Source organism: Vipera ursinii, assembly GCF_947247035.1.
Source record: "Vipera ursinii genome assembly, chromosome: 3".
Lineage (NCBI taxonomy): Eukaryota > Metazoa > Chordata > Lepidosauria > Squamata > Viperidae > Vipera > Vipera ursinii.
Window position 1 is genome coordinate 20732829 of NC_139516.1, and position 26258 is coordinate 20759086.

The following is a 26258-nucleotide window of genomic DNA, read 5'->3' on the forward strand; positions in this document are numbered from 1 at the left end:
CATGGCATGAATGACTTTAAAAATGTTAATTAACACATTGAATTGAACTTGGAAGCAAACTGGCAACCATGCAATTCATGCAACAGTGGTGTTACATTGGCCACCCAAGGGGCCCCTAGAACTGTCCACACTGCTGCATTCTATGCTCCCGTAGCTTTTGAATACTCTTCTAGGGTAGTCTCATATACAGCATATTGAAGTAGTCCAAACATGAAATGACCAAGGCATGAGTGTTTGTGCACAGGGCATAATGATTCAGGAAAGCGTGCGCAACTGGCACAAAACATGAAATTGTGCAAAACCTCTCCTAGCCACAACTGCCACTTGCTGTTCAAGCAGGAGTCATGAGTCTAGGAGAACCCCCAGATCTCAAGGCTTTAGTTGAAGCCTGTTGTGTCCCCACTTCCAGATTCCCCAGAGCCCCCAGGCACAAAAGGGCAGTGACAGCAACTTCTGTGTTACCCTGGGATGGAGATACAAAGTTGATCTCTACTTTAATTTCCCAATTGGGAGAGTGCCAAATTCAGTGCTTCCATGCTGGTTTCTCAAAACAGATGTTCATCACATATGTCTTTTATGATTCAACATTGGTTGCCAACTGTTCAATATTTTTATTTCACTCATCTTCTAAAAATTTGCCTACAAAATTTTAACACATTTATCTTGAACTTTCTCAAGCACAGGTCTTTTATAATATTTTTGTAGGCTAGCTGAGCTATTATTAAAGTTTTTTGTAAAAATATTCAGTTTCATTGTTGTAGTGACTGTTGTGTGGAACACAGTATTGGACTGTGAGCTGTGTTTTTTCCCCTCCCCTTTATTTTTAGTTTGTTGTTTGCAAAATATGGAAGATTATTTGCAATGACTACATTTAGAATGACTACATTTAGAATGAAGATGACGCCAGCAATGTGTGAGGTTTTCACCTGTGGATATGTACATTTCACTATTATTTTTCCATTTTTGTGTGTTTCAGTTGATACTCTAGTTTCACACAGGTTGATGATGTGGTAGTTGATTTTTCTGAGTTCTTCCATGAAATAGTTTTGGCACATAATTCTAAATGTACTCCAAAGGTTATAGGAGAGAATATAGAATTTGGTCTGGGGCAGTCCACAGAATTCATGTTTTTCTTCTTTAAGTCTATATTTTGCTCTCTATATTTTTATATATATTGTATATATTTTATACTATAAGTGCCTCTATAAGTTGATGCTGCTCTGTGTCTCCTTTGATTTACCCTTCAAATCTGTTTTTTCTTCTTCTAATGTAGGCAGGTGGTTTCCTCCTTGCTAATCCTAAAGGAGGTGCAACTCTGATTTTTTTCAGCCTTCCACATTTTCCCTGTTGATCTTTGCTTGTCCTTTGCTTTAGCCTTTTGTGGTGGGTAATTAGTAGATCTAAACCTTGCCATAGGGTGTTTTCCATGGCCACCAGTTGGAGGAATTGATAAAATACATTTTGTGCTTTTTGCTCTTAGAACTTAAAATAATTGGATCAATAGAATCAATGCTATGAACTAGTGATAACATCTGAAATGTCTTCTCAGTCATTCCACAAAGGTCCAGGATAATAAAAGTCCCATTTTTCCTAGTAGTTTTGTACCACTCCAGCCTGGTGCTCTACAGTGTATTAGACTCTACGATCACATTATCTCTGCAAGCATAGCTGCAGTATTTATTTAATTTTAGAAGTGTACCAGGCTGCCCAATTCTGTAACTTTGGTCATTGTAAACCATGCTGATTAGGCAAAAGATGGAAATGCATAGGGAGGGTACAGAATCAGTAAAGACTATCCTAATAGGACTTTTCACACAACAAACTTGATCGTATAAACACAAATTGCTATGTAGTGCCTACGTTCACAAAATAAATGAGGCGCAAATATTATGGCTCGGCATGTTGCGTTAACTGGGATCATCTTGCTAACCAGTAACTATTTTAAAATAGTGACTTAACGTGTGGACACAATCTATATTTAAAGATTCTTGACTGGGCTGTTCTTATGTATGGTTCAGAAAATTAAGCGAAGTCATTATAGGAGAGCTGTGTTAGTCCATGGCAGGCAAAAGGCACATTACATGTGATGAAATGAGCTGTTATCTCGCAATACAATTCATTAGTCTGGAAAGTCGCTACCAGATTCCTTCTGGTGTTGGAGTCGAGTCACTAAGTCATAAGAAGCCACTGAAGCCACGCTTTGAAAGAGCAGGTCGAGCGAAAACAGCCTCCGAAATCCGCCAGAGCAGAGCGCGGTCGGTGACCTCACTCGCCAAGGCCACCCCTCCCAGGCTGCCCACGAGACCAGGAAGAGCGAAAAGGGGAGTTTGCGGACGGTCCCTGAGAGGTGGCCGGACGAGACCGAAGGAGAGCGCCAAGAGAAAGGTCCGCTTTTGACGCTCCGGAGAACGGATTTTGCAGAGAGCCCCTGAAGGCCCCGATTTCCCCGCCCTCGACGGCTCCTCCCCCTCCGTTTGCCGGTGCTTCGAGCCTCGGGAGCGGCCAAAAAGAGGGTATAAAGGAGGCCGGAGGGGCGCGTCGAGCGGTGCTGCTGGCCGCCGCTTCACTCATGCAGCGCCGTCGCCGAAGAGGGGGATCCGCGCGGAAGCACCGGGAGAGCGAGTGAGGCAAGGAGGAGCGACCCCCCGCCGATACACCGCCGCCGCTCCCGAGTCAGCCGTCCCCTCAGTTGACTGCGCCGCCGCCATCCGCCTCCTTCCTCTTTCTCCTTCTCGCCTCAGTCTGCTGGTCTGGAAGCGAGGCGAGGAGGGGGCGGACCATGCGGTGGAAGCGGAGCCCCTGGAGGCTTCCCCGGCGCTCGCTGCTGGCCGCTCTCTTCCTTTTCTCGCTCTCCTCCTCGTTCCTCTACTTCGTCTATGTGGCGCCCGGCATTGGTAAGGGTCGCGCGGCGCCGGAGGGGAAAAAAAAGCGGGCAGGCGCGGCGGCTCGGTTGTCTCTGGGCTGGCGAGGAGGGGCGGCGCGCTCGAGAGCAAGACGGGCTTCCCCGCCCGGCCTGCTTGTGTGAAGGAACTGCGGGAGAGGGAGAGAACGTCGGGCAGCCGAAGGCGCCCGGTGTGGGTTGGGGGGGGGGTCTTTTGAGGAGAGGGGAGCGCGATTTTGGCGCGCCTGCGCCCTCCGTTGGTGGGTGGGGGGGAGAAAGAGGAGTCTAACGGTAGCGCAGGAAGGGGGAGGAGGATACTGAGGTGATGAGGGGCACCCCGCCAGATTCAGGCTGCCGCTGTTGCGGCGCAGGGGGAAAGCGGCTGTGTTGCCCACCCTTTCCCTTCCTTTCTCTGCCTCCCGCCCGTTCCAGTTGCCGCAACCAGGGGTGGGGGCTCGGTGCCTGGGATTTCTTGCCTCTCTTTTCCAAAAATTTCGCCAACGGGTGTCGCGGGATCGAAGCGCGCTCTTTTCTTTTCCTTCCTCACAAAACACATTTCCTCTTTCCCTAGTATGTATTGGCGACATGGACTCTTGGAGGCTGCCCTCCCGGCTCGTGTTTCCTTTTTTTTTTTTTTTTGCAGCTCACGGGAACTCCCGTTTCTGAGCCTCGGGAAACGAGAGTTCTCGTAGGCTGCAAAAAGGAATATTTATTTTATTTATTTATTTTTATTTTATTTTAATTCCATTTATATCCCGCCCTTCTCCGAAGACTCAGGGCGGCTTACAAGCTTAGCTAGCAATATACTTTGCTAGCTCCCCTCTGAAGCGGTTTTCCTGTCATTTGGGCATATATGTATGTCTGTAGTCCAACCATAATACAGTCGTGATAAAAAAAAATATCTTTGAGTAATGTCAGGTTTCTTTTTTTTCTTTTTAGTATATATTCTGGTATGTGGGACATTTTGTCATTTAAGATAACATCTCTCCTTTATATATATATAGCTCACGGTGGTGAACATACCTAATACTTTCCCAACAACAACCCGCTGAGGTGGATTTGGGCTGAGATAGAGTGACTGGCCTAAAATTATCTAGCCAGAACAGTATCAGACATTTCCCTGACATCAGCAGAAGCGGGTTTTTTTTATCTCTTCTCTCCTTAGTACTGTGTTCTTTTTACATTACTATTCTCTGGTTTATTAAATTTTGCCCCTGTTCTTTTATCTTTGACCTTGATTAATTCAACTCTTTATTCCTTTAAATTCTACATACAAAATGGAAGGGAAGGGGTGGGATACTATTTAGGCATTGAATTGGGAAAGTGAATTTAAAAGTATGTTTGTATTTCACCTCCCCCCCTTTTTTTTTAACAAAAAAGCATCATGAAAGTATTTGCTGGATATATTTCTAGCCCACATTAGTAGGTAGACAGTATAAAAACACTGGAGGTAGAGAAGCCTTTATATTGACTGCAGATTGTGATCAGAGTTGGGTCAAGTGATGATGGTTAAAGTAATGCTGACTGCTATTTTCTCCCTCCCTTCTCCCTTTGTTTCGTACTACAGTATCAAGTGCTAGTATTCTGCCCATAGTCAATTGTTAGTTAGCTTTTGGTTAATAGAGATGTTCTGTTGATCTTCAAGTATTTCTTGCAAATAAGTTCTATTCACATAAGCTAAAATGACTTAGTTTCTTTTATAGATCTTGCTTTTGGGGCTGCTTATACTTTATGTGAAATAGATTTTGAGAAGTTTCTCATTATTGCTCTCTGGTGTTCATGGATATTTTTATGTGGCTTGAAATTACAGAATTTAATCTAAATTGGTCACATTTTACTGTAAATGACAACTTTATTTAATGCCAAAATAATAATTTCCTAGAGATGAGTAGTAAGCAACGCAACAATAATGGCTTGAAAGTATAGTGTTCCTATGCAAACACTTGCAGATTAAATTTGGTCTTAGATCTAATTAAATACTAGTAGCTGTCTGTCTACATGTCTCTGTACTATAAGATTGCTTTCTTAGTCTGGGTGCCCTGTAGATGTCATAGAGCATAGACCAGACATGTCAAACACAAGGCCCGGGGGCCAGATCCGGCCCGCAAAGTGGTTTCATGTGGCCCACGAAGCCATCCTGGAAAGAGTGAGGGAACGGCCCCCACTGCCTTGGTCCTGGCCCAGAGACCCTCCTTCTGCTGGAGACCCTCAGATCTGTCCCACTCCTGCCCAGGCCCCCATAGGCACCCTTGATGCCAACGATGTAGAGCTGGCCACGCCCACCCAGTAGGCCATATGCACTCTAGCCACGCCCACCCAGTAGGCCACGCCCACCCTGGCCATACCCACCCGGCCCCTTGAGGGCAACTGCAATGCTGATGCGGCCCTCCATGAAATTGAGTTTGACACCCCTGGCATAGACTATTCACTCCTTTAGGTCATATTAGGTGAGGTTTGAGTAAGAGAACAGGGAATCAGAAATTTGGTATAAGAACTACCTGAAATGATAAATTGCTTTTACATCAGGAAAAAATTTCTAAATAACAATTTTCCTGATATTATGATGCTTCTTTATAAGATGCAACATTTAAATTTAATTTAGTTTTTATTGGTGTTTTAGAATAGAGCATCAGATCTAACCATTTAAAGTGAAGTCTCTGGCGTAGCAGACTTTTTCAGTGTAATAAAAGACAAGCTGAACATGGATAATATTTGCTTTATTAATTGATTACTTTTTGGTGAACAGTAGTGTTAATTAATCTTAATTGATTATTTTTGTTTAACAGCAGTGTTACACAAAAACAACTATTGCTCAGGACAGTGGTGTATAACCCCCGTCTATCTTGTATTCTGTTGGACAGAATATCCAATAAAACTGCAGATAGTTTAATTAGTTTGAAAGTTATATTTTATTTCTTTTCAGCCTGCATTGACTACAAAATAAATAGGCGATATCTGTGTTAACTATGGACAATTTAGAATTATTTATTAAGACTTAAGAGTTTTTCTTTGTGGTGAAAAATAAATTCTAAAATACACTTAAAACAGAATGAATTAATAATTAATTTGTAAACAAGTGCAGCAATAATTGCCGAAGAACAAGTATACTTCACAAAGAGGTACCTCCTTATCGGTGTTGATTCTATTGACTACAAAATAAATAGGCGATATCTGTGTTAACTATGGACAATTTAGAATTATTTATTAAGACTTAAGAGTTTTTCTTTGTGGTGAAAAATAAATTCTAAAATACACTTAAAACAGAATGAATTAATAATTAATTTGTAAACAAGTGCAGCAATAATTGCCGAAGAACAAGTATACTTCACAAAGGGGTACCTCCTTATCGGTGTTGATTCTCATTAATAAGTTTTTTTTAAGTTTGTTCCTGGAGGAAAGGCATATTCTCCTATTTGAATTACAGTGGCCTCTGAATGTAACTTTGTTATATGAGAGCTGCTCTAGAGATAAAAGAAGTGTCCTTGAAAGCAAAGCTTATTCGTACTGTAATAATACTGTTCTCAAGAGAATTACATAATTACTTAAACTTCCTTTTTGTCCTATGTAGATCTTGCTGCCTATGATTTTAGATGAAAAGTTTAATAACATGCCATTGTTAGATCTTGTGTCATTGTTTAGATCGATTGCTGTAATATAACATGTTCGTATGTGGTGACTTTTGTACCAATACTTTCAATCTGAACTGATACTCTTTTATTAATTAACTGTTTGGGTCAGATAGCACAGGAGAACAATTTATTCTTGCTGTTAGATTGGTGTATAGATTTAGTTAATCCTTTAGTTTATTTTTTAAAATTATTTTCTTAATCTCCTTTCTTTCACTAATTATTATATTCATTATTGCCTATAGGTGAAGGGCCTGCTTATAACTTGCATTGGCTACTACAGGTAGTCCTCAATTTATGACCACAGTTGAGTCTGAAATTTCTATTGCTAAGTAAGACAGTTGTTAAGTGAGATTTGCCTCATTTTACAACTTGTTAAACAAGTCATCACATGGCCAGACTCAATTTTGCAACCATTTTTACAACAGTCGTTAAGCAAATCAGACTTTCCCAATTAACTTTACTTTTTGGAAGCTGAATGGAATGGTCATGAATCACATTCTTGTGACCAGAAGACACTGCAACTGTTGTAAATGCAAACCAGTTGCCAAGTGTCTGAATTGCGGTCACTGTCCACGGGTTGGTGTAAGGGTTGTAATTTTGAGGAGGAAGCATAACTCACTTTTTCCAAGGGTGTTGTAACTTTGAACCACCATTAAATGAATGGACATGTTTTAAAAAAAAATAGTATCGTTATTAACACTTTTGGATCTCCTTTCCTTTGTTAATTTTCTTTTGCACTGAGCATTGATTCTCAATCTTTAGTATAGCATGAATAATTTATAGAGAACACTAGTGTGATATGCTCACTAATCTCTTTATAGAAATAGAAATATATTAAATGTTTTGAAATATTGAAACAATTTCATTCTATTTCTCTTGAATTTTTATTTTATTTTTCATTTTTCTATATGTTAATCTTTGGATATTTTAAACATATTTTATATAATCTGCAGAACCTTTTGTTTATATTTAGTTCATATCAGTGATTCTTGATTTATTCCATGAAATCAAATTTGAATATATTGCTATAGAAAAGACACTTTGAGAATGAACAAGATATCTGTTTTTAAGCACCAACCTACTATTGTTTGTTTAAATCTAGATTTATATAGAACTCTTCCCTCTATGAATGGGATACAAAGACCATAGTCTCTGTTTCCTGGAGATGTATACATGTCAAAAACAATGTAGATTAAATCTCCAGCCAAGCCAGTTTAGGAAACAGCTTTAGTCTGAATTTTTTTTTCTATTATAATAGGATTCAACCAACAAATGTGTGACATACTATCTTGTGTATGCACAGTGACTTGACCTGACATTGTTGGTAGTGCGGTTTTCTTTTTGGCAGTTCCTTGATTAAGGTATTATTTTCTGCTTGACTTTTTGTCTGGTATTAATCCCTGCCTATCTGACTGCAGGCTGTTGGAGAAGGTATATTATGTCTTTTCGTTCCCTCCTTAGCTTACAATACAAGGAAACTGAACATCCTAGACCAGGCTAAATAAAAAAAAAACCACTAGGGAATTCCTGGAAACATGGCATTCAGACAAATCAGCCATCAATAAGGTAAAGGTTCCCCCGCACATGTGTGCTAGTCGTTTCCGACTAGGGGCTGGTGCTCATCTCCGTTTCAAAGCCGAAGAGCCAGCGTTTGTCCGAGGACGTCTTCCGTGGACATGTGGCTGGCATGACTAGACGCCAAAGAAAAATAGGGACCACTACGGTGGGAAGGTAACAGTGTGGGAAGGTAACAACCTTTGGCGTCTAGTCATGCCGGCCACATGACCACGGAGACGGCCTCGGACAAGCGCTGGCTCTTCGGCTTTGAAACGGAGATGAGCACCGGCCGCTAGAGTTGGAAACGACTAGCACACATGTGCGGGGGAACCTTTACCTTTAGGGATGTTTTATGGGCTGTAAAGCACAAGTTGTAATGGTTGTAACTGCAAATGATTGTAAGATGACCAGTCATTAACAAGGACTACTAATACTGTATTTCCCATGCTTCAGGCAATTTTAATAATCTAAATTTATGAGTTGAATGTTTATTTTCCATTCTTTTACTTAGGCTATAAACATTTGGAATGATTCTAAGGCAGTGTGCTAGAACAAATTCTCAAAAGAATGTATTATTTACAGTTAGTGGTTTTTTGCTTTGGATCATGGTGACTGACTCTTTAAGTGGATGGTATCTGGAATGTGTTTTATTTTGGAATTGAAATTTAAACATCTACATGAACAAAGTTCATTTCTTGCAAGCTCACATTAAATCAGAAATTTAAAATATTACTGGAAGCCATTTCTATTCTATGAAGTTTAAAAGCCTACTGCTTAAAAAGAGGAACAGAATAGAAATGAATGAGTTTGAGAGGCATATTCCACTGTTTTTAACTGAGCAAAAAAGGGGGAAAGATGTTTGTATCAAGTTGTATAAAGAAGTAAACGTCTTTTATTCAAAAGCTGTATTTAAATAAAAATTAATGTGCATCATAAAGAATACGTATTTCTCTATGTAGTAAAAGCAATAGCATTTATTTAAATTGATCAAAATTTGTTAGTGATTGTTAACTTTAAAAGCTGAATTAATTGCTATAGAAATAAAGGAATTTTTTTCTGTAATGAAGATCTAAGTAATGATTTAAAGTATGTGTGAAGAACAATTAGATGTCACTTTTCCTTCTTTCTACAGCAGGCATGTCAAACTGCCAGCCTGCGGGCCAGATGCGTCATGCCAAAACCACGCCCACCCCATTGCCGGCAATGGGGAAAAGTCACAATACGTCATGTGATGTCACGTGACATCACAAGTTTGACATGCCTGTTCTGCAGCTACTTTGATTTTTAAAAGTCTGTCAAAAAAATCTATAAGATTGAGCAAGAATAAGCATTTGGGAACATACTGTAGGTTCAGGCAACCAATAAGCCTGATATAAATGTATAAATAATTACACGAATACAACCATGACAATATATTCACTGCAAGATAAAATTGTCAGAGTTACAGTTATGCCATAGCACCTGACAAGTATCATTTCATGCAAAGCTGCTCTTTGCAAAACAAAATAGAACAGTGCAAATAGACCTGAATGAAACTTTGCTTCTGGGAATTCAGTCTGTAATTTTAACATCGGAGAGACAAAAGCTGAGTTTTAAATAATTTATTGTACCATTATTTAAAATTGAACTATAGCGATTTTTTTTACCATGGCCTTGGGAATTTTTTACTAGCAAACCTACCTTTATGTGTTGGAAGGTTAACCATACTGTAGATTATGGTGCAGTTCTATGCTAGAATGATTCTGTGCATATTACTGACTTTTTTCCTATATATTTATATACTGGTTTAAGCTATATGATGCTGCAACGGACAAATGATATCAGGGCAGCTGGAATTCATCAGTGTGGGCTTCCTATTGTTAAATGGTGTAGCAAGATGCATTGGACATCGAGTATAACCGCAAATCAGCAATAAAACACTTTCAGCCCTGTTGAACTCTTATATCATGTCAGTAACTTTACATAATTAAATATAGTCATTGAAAGTTACTGTAATTTCATATTTCTCAAGATTGATTCCTATGTGATACAATCGTTTTGAAACAATATTTGTATTCAGTTTAAAGGGGTCTGTCATAATCACCGAAATTTTTTCAGGAAACAAAAATTTTGAAAGAAGTTGCCCAATCATATAATGCTATCAAGAGGAAATTCATTCCTGATTTACATAGTGAATTGATACATCTTACATATCAACATTTTTAAATAAAACATCAAATAAATTATTTTCAAGAAATCAAATGTTTTTTCTTTCTCCAAATAACGGGAAAAATGAGTAAATATCTCCAGGCTTTTTGGATTTAGTTTACTTTAGCTTATTTATGGCATAACTGGCGCTATTCCTCTATTTCAGGAGTAGGCAACCTTGGCTCTTTTATGACTCGTGGACTTAAACTCCCAGAATTCCTGAGCCAGCATAGTTGCCTACCCCTGCTCTATTTGGTCAGAATGTTGAAAATAAGCTATATTGTGTCCAGTTGTAGGTGATGTACTTTAAAAGATTCAAACAGAAGCATAGTTTCAGAAAAAGTGAACCAAGTAGATCAAGTAAGTGGAAACTAGGTCTTTGGAAGAAAAGTTTAGTGTTTAATCTTAAAAAAAGATAACAGAAAGGGGATAGGATAGAAGTGTTCATGTATTTGAAAAATAATCCATAGAAGAGAAAGTGAAAACCAGAATCCTTCCAGAATTATTGGAATTAAGTTATAGGAAAGTAGATTCTGATTTTAGGTCAGAAAAGTCTTGTTATTTAGAGAGATGATGGACTCCCCTTGAAGGGTTATTTATCCATCAGAAATATTCTAATTTGGATTCCTATAGCTGAGGTTTAGATCTTAATGGCTCTTTCCAACTTGTGATTCTATGGAACAGTGTTTCATCAAATATTAATATTTTCAGTATTATGTATCTACTACAGTAGTGTATAATTTACTACTGTAGATCCTGTAGTAGTATCTACTACAGTAGTATCTATAATCATTTACAGTCATTTTTTCCACAAACCCCTTCTGATGCATTTAATGACCTACCAACAGTCACAGGTTTCTTAGGACACCTCTGTTTTTCCAAGGATGCTCCCACTGCAAACCCCAAACATGCTTTGAGCAGCAGTTCAAACACCATTTATACTCCCCCATCCAACTCCTGTTCCCATGGGGCTCATCTGAGTATGCTCATTTAATGGCTGTTTCATTAATAAAGGATTGATCTTCCTGAAGTTGCTAGGATGCATGATCTTTTGCACTCAGCCAAGGGCCAGGACAGTAGTAAAAAGAATAACCACCTTAGCTAACTACCTCCTAGATACAATCTAGATTGAATATTCCATTGGTAACTTAAGAACTCCTTATTTGCTTAAGCACCAGATTGGAATGGATATGATTTATTTATGAATGGGCCATTTGGAAAGTTTTTAAGACATGCAACGTGAGGCACCATATATTCTTCCTGATGCTATTTTGTGTATAAATTATAAACCAATGTTACTAGTTGGGGAGGTGGAGTTGAAGGAGTGTTTTATCTTTTTTCAGAGTTTTCTGTAAAGTGTTAAGTACAGTCAATGTTTCAGCGTGTGTTGTTTAATTTTGTTGGGATAGAAAAGAGAGAAATATGGTATATGTACATTGTATTCCCATATCTTGGACTCAATGCATTTTGATGGACATCTTCAGAAATATCACGTCCTTGCCAATAGCAGGGATTTTTTTTTACACATGGCATGATTGACTAAAGTTGATGACTTATTTACTCCCCACTGCAGAAAGCTACAAACCATAGGAGGTCAGAGATACTTAGTTCCCATCAACTATAAAATCTCTTGCTGAAAAATCCCTATTTTACCATGTTCCGTAAAAGTTTCAGTTGATGCAGTTGAACTGCCATCGTCCATCATTCAAAAATATGTTTTTATTCTGTTCAGTATATTTCAATCCATGAGGTGATGCAAGTCAGTTTGTATGAATTTTCTTGTTTTTGTCAGTTTTAACAGTGCTGATATATAATGTACTTTCTTTTTTTACCTATGATCGCTAATAAAGTATCTAGAAATAAAAGGGGATTTTTGTCATGTTTTCTCTATGGTAGACATTAACAGACATACCAGGGTTGTGATAACTTTCATTTTCTCCAATATGATTTGGATGTTAGTTTGTATTTAGTTTTTTTGACCAAATACATTAATTGTACTTGGAGCAAATGCTGATTTAATTTGCAGCTATTGTCTCTGTTGGTTAGCGATAGCAGCCTGAGTCGAGCTAGAAAGAATAAGACTGCATAGGTCATCTTCAAACTCATGAAAACATTCTGGCTGATAATTTGTGACTACTTGTTTGCAAGAGAGATATATTAACTAGTTTATGGCCAGAAAGCTTTGCAGGATGAAGTTCTGCTTGGGAATGCAAGCAACAAATTTAGTATTGGTATGCAGCATTTTTATTCATTAATTTAAATCTTAGATTCAATGGCATAACAATTTTACCTATCTTATCAATAATTCATCAGTGATTCTGTTGTTGCTGTTTGATAAAAACTACTTCATACTTCTCTGTTCATACTTTCCCAGCCAATGTATCTCTAGAGATGTGAACATTTTTACTAGCATACTCCCCAGAGCAATTAAAGGCATTCCCAATGGGACTCTTTTCTCCAGAAAAGAGAAACCGCAATTCATCAGCTTTAAGAATAACACACTTAGCAGTAGATGAAAATAATAATACTGCTAATTTGTGTAGCAAATTGAAGTTCATCTAGACAAAGATGCAAAATAATGTTTCTCAATTTGTCCTGAATGAAAATTAACATTACTAAAAGTATAGAAAAATCCCGTCTCACTTGACTATTTTGACATGAATTTTCATATTTCTTGGAAAGATTAAACTTTCAGAGTTTACCTTGGCTATCATGCACAATTTTCCATGTACCTTTGAGAAATATATATTTTATGGAAAAAATGGTTGTTGAAATGCATAAACAATATCCTCTCCCCATTGATTTCATCTGCTCCTTTCATTATGTGTATAAATCAGAATCCCATTTAGTAGTAAAAACAGTTGTGGTTCATGTTACCAGAAATTTAGAAAACTATCAAATACAAAAATTTAAGCAATAAGCAGAAGAAAATGATCAATTGGTATATTGAGACCACCTGTCAAAACCCATTCCTTTTTTATTTCATTTCATTTCATTTCTATTTCATCCCACCTTTCCTGGGTTTTGCCATGCTTCCAAGGGGGAGCAGGGATGTACCTGCAGGGCTATTGCTTTCACTTCCTCCTTTTGCTACAATGTAATCCTTTATTTTGTTTATTGGGTCTGTTTCCTGCATTATCTCTCTCTCTGAACTCTTATCTTTTAAACTGTCATTTAAGAACAAAGGAGGGAATAAGGCATGTAACCTCAAATGCCTGGTTTATGTCTACGCTCCCAGAGAAAGGTGTGAAGAAGCCACCGATCCTCTCTGCATGAGCTGGAGATGGGCCGATGTTATCTCCCCGGTTTCCACAATGGACTTAACACCTGGGGATTGGCTATCCCACATCGCTCGGTCGATCTTTGGGGTGGGGTCCTGCTTGGGGGCACTATAATCTACTGTGTTGCATGGGAAAATCTCAGATCCTGTCTATTAAGCCTGCTATCACCTACTCTTAATAAAAGTTCCTGCTTGGAAGAAACTGTTTCCAAGAGTTCTGCTTTCTTAAGATGTGGGCTTGAAGTGGGTCCTGACACCACCCTTGAAACCCAATTTAAATGATTTTAACAAGCTTTTCACACAATGGTAGAACATGGCCAAAACGCTTACTGTATTAGATATACCTAATTACAAATTGCAGTGCAAATGGCATTTTAGTTCAAGCCAGGTGTGTCTACTTTCAAAATGAATTGTTTCATTCTGGAAGTGATTTCAGCTTGAAGTAGCTTTGTTTTTATTTTGAGGCAGATGTTTTGATTTCTGGGATAGATCTCAGTTGAATATATTTCAATTATATTTCTTGAATTGTTAGAATAATGTTTTGAAATTGAAATCATCTGCCTTGAATTAGAAACCCAAGTGTTTAAAGCTCAAAATGTTTTTAATTTGAAATGTTTTGCACCTCCCTACAAGGTATGGATTTCTCATTATCTAAAATAAATAGCATTAAGAATAATTTCCTCCAGAAAAAGTAGAGGCATGTTATGTCAGTCTTTGTTCACAGCTGCTTTTGCATTCTATGCTATATCTTAATATTGTTGTTAATATTGTAAGCTTAAAATGCAAAACCATATTGCTTTGGTTTCTTGACATTTAGGATACTGTTCCTATTCATAGGATGTGCTAATGCGAATCGTAGTGGGAGTTAGTCCTTATTGAGTTTTACTACAGGAAGATTGAAAAAACAAAAGCATGCATAAATTGTCCTTTGTTTCCTATTGGAATTCCAGAAAATATTTTTTTTCAAAGCATGTTTAAAAAATCGTCCTGCAGTTTTTTTCTGTTGGCTATATACAAAGTTTGTGCAATATTTTTATGGTATTAGGCTAAAAGCCATGAGGGTAAGTTTTGAGCTCTCATTTTCCTTGTAGCATAACAGTTTTCCTCCTTGCATACGTTTGACATACCTTGCTTTCTTCATTTAGTCTATTCCTGATGCTTTAGTTTGTTTATGTTAGAGAACAGAATATTATTTGTACTAGGAAAGAATAAAACTAGTGCATCAGATGGAACCAGTTCTAATTATGATTGTTAAAATAAGGACTACCTGTATGTTGATGTATCATTTCAAGGAGTGTTTGAACTTTCTGCATTGTGACAAAAGTATTTGGGGGGTATTTTTGAAATTTTCTGTTGCTAGCATAGCAGGGAACCCAAAAGCAGTCTAAAATGCCAAATACCCACCAAAAAGGAACATTGTGTTCATAAAGTAAATATGAATAAACTTTATGCTATGCATATGGTATCTTGCCTCCATTCCATGAACAGGAAAATGTGACTTGGGTAAAAGTGAAGTGGAAATAGTTTTGATTGTCAAAGTAATAAAATTATATTTCAATCATAGTTGAAGAATAAACCATTAAAAAGGATATGAGCATAATACCTGCAAGAAGAAAAGTCCAAAGCCAGCAACATACAGAATGATAGGAGAAATAATCATTTTTTTAGAAATATTTATTGTATAGTTTTTTTCTTCTGTATTTCGTGCTTTTAATGCATCAAACAAAAATGTGAAGTGCTACCTAAATCTGAAATGGCAATTAAATAAAAAAGGATGAAAACTTCCTTAGGCAAAGGCCTGCCTTCTTCTCTATCCAAAGCTTTATTTTTCAGTGTTTTCAGGCTCATTGGCTTGCTGCCAAAGTTTACATTACTAGTATATGGTCCTCCCTTCCCCAGCCTCTCTGTGGTTGCTGAATCAGAGATTATAATTCTAACAGCAACCTCTAAAGTTATAGGAAGCAGTAAAACACTTGAGCAGAACAATATTTTAGTGCTGTTGTCTATTATGCATGTTTGCTCAGTAGGAAAGTCCTTGTTTATTCCTATGTAAGTTAGCCCCTCAAAATTCTTATTTTTCCTCTGATAGTTAATTACATGGTGTCTGATTTTAAGCCTATCTGCAGAGTATACCTTACTTTAGAAATCTTTTGATTATATTTCTGCAATATATCATAACAAAGTTTAATATTTCAAGCTTTTAACAAAGACTTGGGACGAGGGAATGGTTTTGCTTGGTTATAAAGTATTGGCTACATGATCCCACCTAGGAAGAACATTGTAGCAAAAAAACCCACCACAAGGTCCTTTACCCAAACACTACCACCTGTTTATACTCAATTTGTGGGGGATATTATTTTGAAATGCTTACAGAGGTGAAACTATGAATAGGCATACACAAGTAGGAATTTTTAGATGCCATTAATTGTCAAGGAACAGATTATTTAATAACATAAAAATAGCTTGATTTTAGATTAACATTGGTTTAAATTTATGACGGCCTCACAAAGTGACTTAAGACCCATCCTCAAAAGTCATGACTGTTGCACCACCTCTGCAGCTACAAGATCACAATTGGGCACTTGACAATTGGCCCTCATTTACAACAGTTGCAGTATTTTACAGTCATGTGATCACAATTTGTGACCTTCCCAGCTAACTTCTGGCAAGCAAAATCAATTGAGGAAGCCAAATTCAATTAACAACGATGTGATTTTCTTAATTACAGTGATTCCCTTAACAACTGTGGTAATAGGTCATAAAATCATAGGTCATGTGAGAACTCAGTGACTGAAATTCCAGGGTCAATTGTGGTTCTAAGTCAAAACTACCTGTAATCTGCTGGGCAGGTCAGCCAAGACCTTGGTTGTAGCTTAGAACAGGCAGGTAGTGATCTTTAGCAAGTTTGAGAGTTCTGGGAGCTTGGGGAAAATTTCACCGTTTGGACCCTTCAAAAGAACAGTGTTTTTGCCCATTTCGTCTCTAAACTACTTTAGAAAGCTGCTTTCTAGATATTAAGAACCATCCAGAAGACAGGGAAATCTATCTGAGATTCAAAAAGTTTAGAAAATAAAAACTTTAATTTTTGGAAGACAGCAAAAGGGGAACTAGAAAGCTGACTTTGGAAAGTAAACGGGATAGATCAAATCTGGACATTTTACAGCCCTTGGGCAACGTCTACCCCACGAGTGGTCTCAGTCTGGCCCACAATGACAGGGTTGGGGCGCTGGGCAGTGGCCCTCCGTAACAGTTTCAGTTTCTCATGTGGCCGCTTGGAAAAATTAATTGCACACCCGTGGGATGGATGAACGTGAAAGAATATTTTCTGTGGGATGTTTAAAATTTTATAAAATCATATATGAAGATTTTGAAATTAACTGTAAGAAATCCTCCTATGGGAAAGTTTTGCTAATTGGAAAATAAATAGATGATGAGGTTTGAAGGTTTGCTAGAGGGAACCAGAGAGAAGTAAGCATTACAATTAAAGGAGAAGACTCATTAATACAATGGAGTAATATCTGATTATAGAATAAATTAAGGCTGCTGGGAACAGTGTATGCTATAATTGCTTACAAGATTGTCTATTACTATTACAGAGAATATAGGAGAAAAACAGATTTTATTGAATAAAATAGACGGGCTGATTTGAATGTGGATTTGGATTTTTTTAAAAAAAAAAGCTAGATTATAAAAATGATATGGAAAAAGATGTCATAGTGGATTTTTAAATGAAAGCTTAGTTTTAATTAAAGGTGGTGTATAAATAATAAATCAGAAGCATAACTTGGGAACCCTTCTTAGATTTGAGGTAGTACAATACAAAGACAGCTTGTTAATACCCTTGGTGGAGCTGGGATGGGGATGTTGCATCCATCCTCATGCTCAGATCAGGGAGCACGAGGATGGATGCAACATCCCCATCCCAGCTCCACCAAGGGTATTAACAAGCTGTCTTTGTATTGTATTACCTCAAATCTAAGAAGGCTTCTAATTTACATTTACATGAAACCCCTAGATTAGGCTATCTGTCAGATCTGGTCTCTTTCAGTATGCTAATGATATCCAATTGTACATTTCAATCCCAGGCTAAACAGGTGCACTGTCAATGTGGTAACCCAGTATCTGTAGGCTGTTTGGGGAAGGACAAATTCAGGCTCATTTCTCACAAGTCTGAGTAGTTGTGGCTGCTTGGGCCTGCTGGGTCTTGGATGTTTTCACCTTTGGTTTGGATGGGGTTGTTCTTATCCATTGAAGACTTTGGTGCAATTGGGGGGGGGTTCCTCCTGGACTTGCAGTTATTGCTCATAGAGGGTGTCACTGCACGTTTTTTGTTTTTTTTTGTTCGTCAGAAAAGTTCATTTCTAACTGTACATTTCCCCTGCTCTCTGCACCTGTTGTGATAACTTATCTGGTAACCATAGTGAATCCCATATGACCAGTTATGTTATGGTTTCAGTCTGTTTAGTGCGCATGTCTAGAAAAAGTTCTCACAGTTATTTCTTTATTGTCTTTCACTTTGCTGTTACTGTCTGTTACGTTAGGATGTAGTCAGCTAGCTCTCTTTATAATATATATTTAGTTTTTATATTTTTGTAATTAAAAGGTATTTAGTAAGATTATGTGTGTTTTTTATTACCTCCCTTCATGCACATCATGCATTCTCTGAAGCACGGTCCTTCGCCCTCTACTAAGGTGATTTTTACCTTAACAGAGGGGATGGCAGCTACAGCCAAGAGGGCCTTTGCACAAGTCTACTTTGGACTCCAATTGCACCCTTTCTTCAACCAAGTGGTCTCCATGTCCTAGTTGCCTCACAATTGAACTATTGAAATGTGCTCTGTATGGGGCTGCCCTTGCACACCACCTGGAAGCTACATTTGTTTCAAAATGCAGTGGCATTCTTCTTGTTATGCCCATATGTCATCATTGTTTCATAAAGCTGCACTGATTATATTGGATGAATTGCTTCTTGGCACAGGGCTTAATTGTTTGAAGGACTACCATTTTCAGTTATTTCTACCTATCTGCTTCAATCCAGCAGAGTGTGTACACTCTGGATCCTTTCAATTAAATGTTGTCATTGCAAGACTGAGGAAATATGTCTTCTCTGTTATGGCTCCTGCCCTCTGGAGATGCATGTAGCTGATTTACTTCAAATGTTCTTGAAGTCTTAGCTTTGTTTTCATATCTGGGGTAAGGATTTTAAGGAACCCCTGGCAATTATTTGTGTGGGGATGTTGTGAGGGGAGTGTTATTAATGTGGTTTTGTCCAAAAAGTCATGTTCCTTTTCAATTATGTATTCTTTTAAATATTGTAAGCCACCAAGAGTCTTTTTAGGGTTGGGCTGCCTCAAAACCCAATAAATGAATAAATGTAACACCAAAACCACAATTCACTCCAATTCAAAATCAATATTAGGTTTAGTCTTTTATCTGCATTATTAAATGCCCATGGTATTGCTAAGCAAATAATAAAATTATTTTAGCATCTTTCTGCTTTTCATGCTGATTTTCATTACTGGTTAGCAAACTGCTTTTGTAATTAAAAGTTTTTGGAAAACCTATGTTTTGTCAGTTCACAAAACATTACATGTACCCTCTATTTCAGGGTATTCAAAATATCAACTTGATAGCATTTATCAGCTTATCTTTTTAGAATTTTTTATTACATCAAATATATAATTAAATAATTCAGCCAACATAGAAGCCAAGTATCTGATAATAAGGTGGAAACTGGTGCTATCATTCCATTGATGCAACAACTTTTCATCCACCAGATGGTTGGGAGAATGAAATAGTGAAGGTGATTTTTTTCTTCTCTGACATTCCTCTTCTAATTAGTGTGAGAGTGCTGCTCTGTACTTTTTTCTCAAATATCTATTCAAGCATTACTGAAATAGGTAAGAATGTTGCAGATTTTTCTGATAGTTGCCATTTTAGCATTATTCTAGCCATTTCTAGGAAACTTTTTTTTTAGTTTGAAAATCTGAAATAAGTACTGGTTCACATGTATGGTTTTAAACAAAATCCTGAATGAGTTTTTAACATACCAACATTATACCGGCGGAATTAATTCCACCAACTAGAGAGTTAATGGACTTAGTTTAAGTGGATTGTGCTGCACATATAATCCAAAAATGAGTTCACTGGTTTGCTTGAAAAAATTCTATATTCTGAAAAATAATTAGATATTCAAAACCAAGGAAGCTTGCTTTGTGCATGTTCATCCTTTACAGAAGTACAGTAGTGTTTGCCTTTTTCCCATAAGATCTTCCTCCAATTTGCCAAAGTAGTAACTTATTTTTTCCTCTCCAATTTTAATCATAATTGTATAAACAAGAATAAGAACTTCACCCAATTTTGTATGCAAGAGATTTTCATTTTTAAATGGCTTCTAGGTAAAATGGTTTTGAAGCTAAGAAGAGCTTTATAAGAGAGTGGATGTTTGCCTCTTAAGAATAACCCATTAACTATGCATACAGATTTGAGATGCCTCAAATACCTATTTGAATAGTAGTAATCCAAAATAAGTAGAGACAGTATTTTGCCTATTACCAGATGAGCATCCAGGCAGATAAGGATGGCCAAATCACTTTCTTATTGTTGGGTACTTACCGTCTCTATATTTAGGGTTTTAGAACAGATGGACTCAAATATATATTTGTGTATGGCTGAAAGTTTATATCTGTAAGAAAAGTATGCTGTTACAGGTTCTAATGTTAGAAGGATTTTAACTGACCTAGAATCATTTTAAAACGAAAATTACATATTGGATCTGACAGATTGTTACATAGAAAGTCATGTTGGTACCTATTCAGAGATATTTTTTTACTGGAAAGAGACAGGCAGTCCTCCAGTCTGAAAGGCCAGGTGCAGATTTGCCACATTTGCTGAAATCTTGCAGATTTTATTTGGTGATACCTTAGCGACAGTAGCTCACAAAAATGTTTCTTAGAATTTATTGTGTTCTGCTGTTCTTAAAAAAAAGAATAACAAAATCAAAGGATTTTTTAAAATTTAAGAGAATCACAAAGGGAGACTAGTCTTGCAAGGGGCGGTGGGGTTTGTCTTTGATAATGCTCAGATACTTGGTGTTCTTGATAGTTTTTAGGCCTGTGTTTTATTTTTTGTTATTTACAGAACAGCCTTTCAACATGTATCTGAAGTAGATTAAAGCAGAAGAAACCATCATCAAGTGTTCAGACATAATATATGAAATGTGTATTTTCCGATTCAGGTTTTATCTAGGTTTTATTTAGTTAAACAGCCTTAATAGAAATGGCGTATCTCTAATTATTACCCTCTGAATATCATGTCTCAGTGTGATAAATTTATTGAATTGTAACTTTTTAAATAGTTGGCAGTTTAGAAGTGAATGAGAGCTAGATCGAATTAAAATGTTTATATAATTTTGTGCAGAACAATATAGGAAGATAACGATACTGTTTTGCTAGTGGCTTCAGGCTTCTTAATGTCTGGATTTGAAATCTTTTTAAATCCCTTTTTGTGAAGTAAGAAAAGAACATAACCATAAGTATTCAGTTAGGGGGATCCTTTTAATTTTGATACTTCTATGGCTTTTTCAAGTTGTCACATATACATTAGAGCAGAAAGTGTTTAAACCTACGGTAGTTTTAATGTATAGAAATGCCCAACAAACAGTAATAGCTGAAGACTGAGAGCAGAATAAATACATTACAAAGTTTGATGATGATGATGATGATAATGATGATACCCATTCAATCATGTCTGACTCTTCACGATTCTATGGACCAGGTCTCTCCACATCTTCAGACCTTGCACTACTTCTTTGAGTTTTTCTATGATCTGACTTATGTCAGCTTTAATAGTGTCTGTCCAGCCACCGTGTTCTTTGACGGCCTGGTTTCCTTGTTTTTTAACCACTAACTCTTCCAAACATAATGGCTTTTTCCAGTGAATTTCCCTGCATGACATGGCCAAAGTAAGTCAGACTCATGTTTCGTGATTTTGTCTTCTCGTGACATGTCCGGTGTTATGCGCTCAAGTACTTGCTTGTTAGTCACCTTTGCTGTCCAAGGAACAAAATTATATAATGAATGTTATTGTATAAATTATAGACCTATAAATTGTCTTGTGAACACACGTTCATTTCTCTTGTGAAAAGAAATGAAACATCTTTGTTAAATTGCCACAGAGCCTGTATTGAAGGGCTGCCCTAGGAAAGGGGTGGGGGATCCATCTGGCATTGATTTATGAGGACATCTTTTATGATGGATGGCTTGTTCATAATCCTGTTTTTTTAAGTCAAGAAAACTGGAAGACTCTTTTAAAAAGAGCAGGTAGAAACAATGTCCATGTTTGTAATGTGAGCTAGATTACAGTTTTGAGTTTCTAATTATAATATTTAAAGTGACCTTTTGCTGACCTGCCAAAGCTCAAAACACCACAGGGTTCTCTGTAGCCATGGATCTCTTGCATAGAATTGTCCTTTTGTTTTGCTTAATGTAGTTACTGTTTACATAATGTCAGTGTAAGAATTGCAATATTTAGGTTTTTTTCTGAGTTGGGTTTTCTTTCTTTTTTTTAGAAAATGTAATTGAATATAAGAGCAGTAGTTCAAATAGCCCAACTTTAGTTCTGTGTGTACAAATAAGGTGATAAATATTAAGGTTTAGAGCTTCCTGATACCAGCATATGTCAGTCTTTATTGCCAAGCATAACAAGCTCCTGACATGCATCAGGTTGTTGAACCAAATAGCTGAGTTCAGTTTCCTGTATTCTTCCTTCTCTGTGCTCTGACTTCTTTTCAGTATTTTGATCTTCTTCAAGTTCTTTCTATAGCCCTCAGTTAATATTTTTACCATCTTATCCTCTTTTATGCTCAATAATCATTTCCTAGAACTTCAATAATAATTTTCCAGAAAGTGTTCTAACTTCAAAATATGCATCTGCTTCTTTATAATTTAAGTGCGTAATATTTCTAGAAAGATTTAAACAGTGTGCAGTTTGAGTTCAAAAGAGTTTAAAACTTAACATACTTACTGCATGTTCATAATTACCAAGTTAATACTAATGTGTTCGTGCTAATAGCCCACCCTCCCCAAATGTGATTGCTTTTACATTTGCTGTTGCACTTTTTAAATATATCCAAACTGGAAGTTGGTAAAAAAATTGCCTTTGTAAAATTTTTATTAGCTTATTAAAATAAAAGTTATTGTCTCTTTGGATTTCAGAAGTAATAAATGGAAATTTTAAGGTAGAGAATTGAAGCAGCAATATCAGTTGTATTAAGTAGGGAATGAATGAACTTGATATGCAAAAGGGTTACTATTTTTGTTTAAAAATAATTTGTACTCTTACATTCATAAGAACGTACCAGCTGTAATGGTTGGGATGCTTGATCATGATTAGGATAGCTTAAGTTAAAGTCACTTTAATAAATTTAGATTAATTAGTGCACATCAGCTCAAACTATATCACAGGTTTGTATTATAAGATTAAATAAACAGGAGGAGAAAAGATGGGATCTAAATATAACAAAATAATGTGTTTGTTTCTTAATATTCTTTTGTTCTGGGATGATTTGGAATATATAATACAATTTCTACAATTGTATTACTAGGACATATTTACTAGAAATATTTTAAATTTATTTTAAATTATTTAAATTGCATGATAACTTTCTAAAATATTGGTAAAAAAGAAGAGTGGTTTCTGAAATACTTCAGAATTCATTCCCTTTTTCAGAAGGCTATAACTAGTCTTATCTTTGTTTTCTTGCAGTGAACACCTACCTCTTCATGGTGCAAGCCCAAGGTATCATGATACGTGAAAATATGAGAACAATAGGAGCCCAGGTTTATGAACAGGTGGTCCGCAGTGCCTATGCCAAGAGGAACAGCACTGGAAATGACTCTGGTATGTTTGGTGAGAATTGGGGTAAATAAGGATTTGAGGGCCTTTCGGAATATCAAAAGGGAGGTAGGTAATTAAATTTGGAGGAAAGTTTGTTCATTAAGCTAGGTGCCATGGCAGAGAAGGCAAATCTCCTGGGAACTATCAAATGCAGTTCTCCAGCTGGTGGAATCCGCAACATGACCTTGCTGCCAGGACTAATGAAACAGGCTGATATAACTGGGGAGAGGCAGTCCGTCATATATCCCACTCCCATGTCATGAAGGGATTTAAAAGTTATTTCAACAGCTTGAATTGGATCTGAAGCAAACTGTCAGCCAGTGCAGATTACAGAGCAGAGATGTAACATGCTCTGCTCGAGAATGCACATAATTGCCCGCACGACTGGATTCTGAATTAACTGAAGCTTCTGGATACTCTTCAAGGGCAATCCAATGCAGAGCGCATTGCAGTAGTCCAATCTGGAAATGACTAGGCATGAGTGACTGTAAACAAGGCATGCCAGTTCAGGAGCGTGTGCAATTTGTGCACAAGACAAAACTGTACAAAGCTCTTCCTAAATGGGAATGTCACCTGCTCATCAAGCAGGTATCGTGAGTCAAGGAGCACCCCAGGTTTGTGCCCTGAGTCTGGGGCAATGCAACCCCATTCACCAGCAAAGATGATTTAGTGAAACCAGTGGGCCCCCAAATCCAAAGCACTCAGTCCTGCCAGTGTCAGCTGAAGCCTGTTGTTCCTCGTCCAGACCCTTGCAGCCTCCAGGCATAAGGATAAAACATTCATACCATCATCTCAGTGGCGTAGCGTGGGGGGTGCAGGGGGGGCCGGCCGCACCGGGCGCAACATCTGGGGGGGCGCGCTCGCACTGAGCTGCTCAGGGAGCCCCAAGGGCTGCACAGAGTTGGCTTGGATCCGCTCTTGAGCTGCTCTTTCTTGCAAAGCGAAATGAGTCCGGCAGGTGAGATGGGCGGCCACATAAACTGAAAAAAATAAATAGAAGCGGCCAACTCTCCGCCCAGGCTCAGGCCAACCGCAAGCGCCCCGCAGGCGCCCCGGCAGGCTTGGCCGAGTGAAGACGGACCCGCCGGCCGGCCGGCCTACGTAGCTTCGTGCGCATGCGTGGCTTTATTTAGCAGGGCTCACGTGCGAGCTTGAATGCAGCGGCTCTTGCAGGTCGGAGCCCCGCCCAGCCGCCCTCGAGAGGGACCCGGAAGCATCCCGCATGCGCGCGACTCTTCTTGGAAAGTCTACGCCGCTGCGGGGCACGTCTTTTCGGCGGTGCCGTGACGTCACCGCCCGCCCGCCCCTCTATTTCCGCTTCCGGTTGCCTTGCCCCGGGTGCTGACAACCCACGCTACGCCACTGCATCATCTTATTCACTAAAGATGGAGATATATATTTGAGCATGTCAGAATGCTGATGATACCTCATCCTATGGCAACAAATGAGTTCGCACAGGGATCTCATGTAGATGATAAGAAGGAAAGGACAAAGCACCGATTCCTGAGATTGGTGATTGGTCCACCCCAATCATCACTAAGTGGTGGTAGAATTGGTTGTAAAGGACCAAACAACACAGCACCATACTGCCCTTTTCCAATCCTCTCAGCGGATCCAGAAGAATATCATGGTCAGTGGTATTGAAAACCACTGAGAGATTCAGTATGGCAAGGATGGATGCACTACCCCCATCCTGTCCATGCCAGAGGTCATGCAAAAGCACAACCAATGTCATTTCTGTCCTGTAGGTTCTGAATTCTGACTGATAAGGATTCCGACACATAGCCAAATGTCTTTGAAAATTGCTTTTTCAGTGCAACTGAAAAACCAAAGTGGAAGACACCATTTCTTCAAAAATTAACATTGGCTTCATTATTCTTCAGCTATTTAATAAGAACAGCAAAACTCCTGGTTTGTTCAGTGTTTTCTCGCTTTTCAACTGGCTTAGATGGTATGACTGAGGTCCCTGGCGCAAAAAGAAGGAAATTTTCTGTTGCAGTAACCAATTTTGGAAACTATTATCAATGTACAGATGTTTTTATTTAGCACAACCAACTTCTGTATCTTGCTCCAGCCTTTAGTTACGTGGGTGGATCATAATCATAATCCGATTATTCGGGTAGCCATATAAAATAATATAATTAAATAGTTGTGGCTTTTAAAAAGAGTGCTTTGTTTTAATTTTTGAATTTTATTTTTAACACCATTCAAACTAAGATTTTACTTCTAACCCACCCAATAGCCAAATTCTCTGGGTGAATTACATAGATGCTAACATAAAAAAAAAGAGAGAGAGAGAGATTGTTGGGGCAATAAGCTGACTTTGTAATAATGCCGCTTGGTGTGTGTGTGAAAGCCCTAATAAGCAGGCATATACATAGAATGAAGGCTACTGCTAAGCTTGTAAGCCGCCCTGAGTCTTCGGAGAAGGGCGGGATATAAATGGAATTAAAATAAATAAAATAATAAATAAACAGGAAAAGAGTACTATATAGGAAATATATAAAACACATAAAAACTACTGTTCCAGCACGAAGCAAGAACTTTAAAATAAAACTGAAGATTAAAATGTAAAAAAATATCTGGTTATACTTGTAATGCTATTATTAAAAAGACCCTTGGTGGAGCAGTGGGCTAATGCCTCCTTAAGTAATACCAGCTGCCTGCAATTAGTGCAGGTTCGCATCCCACCAGGCTCAAGGTTGACTCAGCCTTCCATCCTTCCGAGGTAGGTAAAATGAGGACCCAGATTGTTGGGGGCAATAAGCTGACTTTGTAATAATGCCGCTTGGGGGGGGGGCGAAAGCCCTAATAATAAGCAGGCATA

At 38.0% G+C, this 26258-nt stretch overlaps 1 protein-coding gene across 1 annotated transcript in view; it reads left to right on the forward strand.

Annotated features, from left to right (window-relative positions):
• The first annotated feature begins 2531 nt into the window (after nucleotides 1-2531).
• The window catches only part of B4GALT5 (beta-1,4-galactosyltransferase 5), a 49516-nt gene continuing 25789 nt past the window's right edge, over nucleotides 2532-26258 (forward strand). The window contains exons 1-2 of the mRNA XM_083358019.1: nucleotides 2532-2894; nucleotides 23300-23434. Of these exons, the coding sequence (XP_083214145.1) occupies nucleotides 2780-2894; nucleotides 23300-23434 (250 nt within the window). The 5' untranslated portion in view covers nucleotides 2532-2779. The remainder of the gene's footprint in view (nucleotides 2895-23299; nucleotides 23435-26258) is intronic.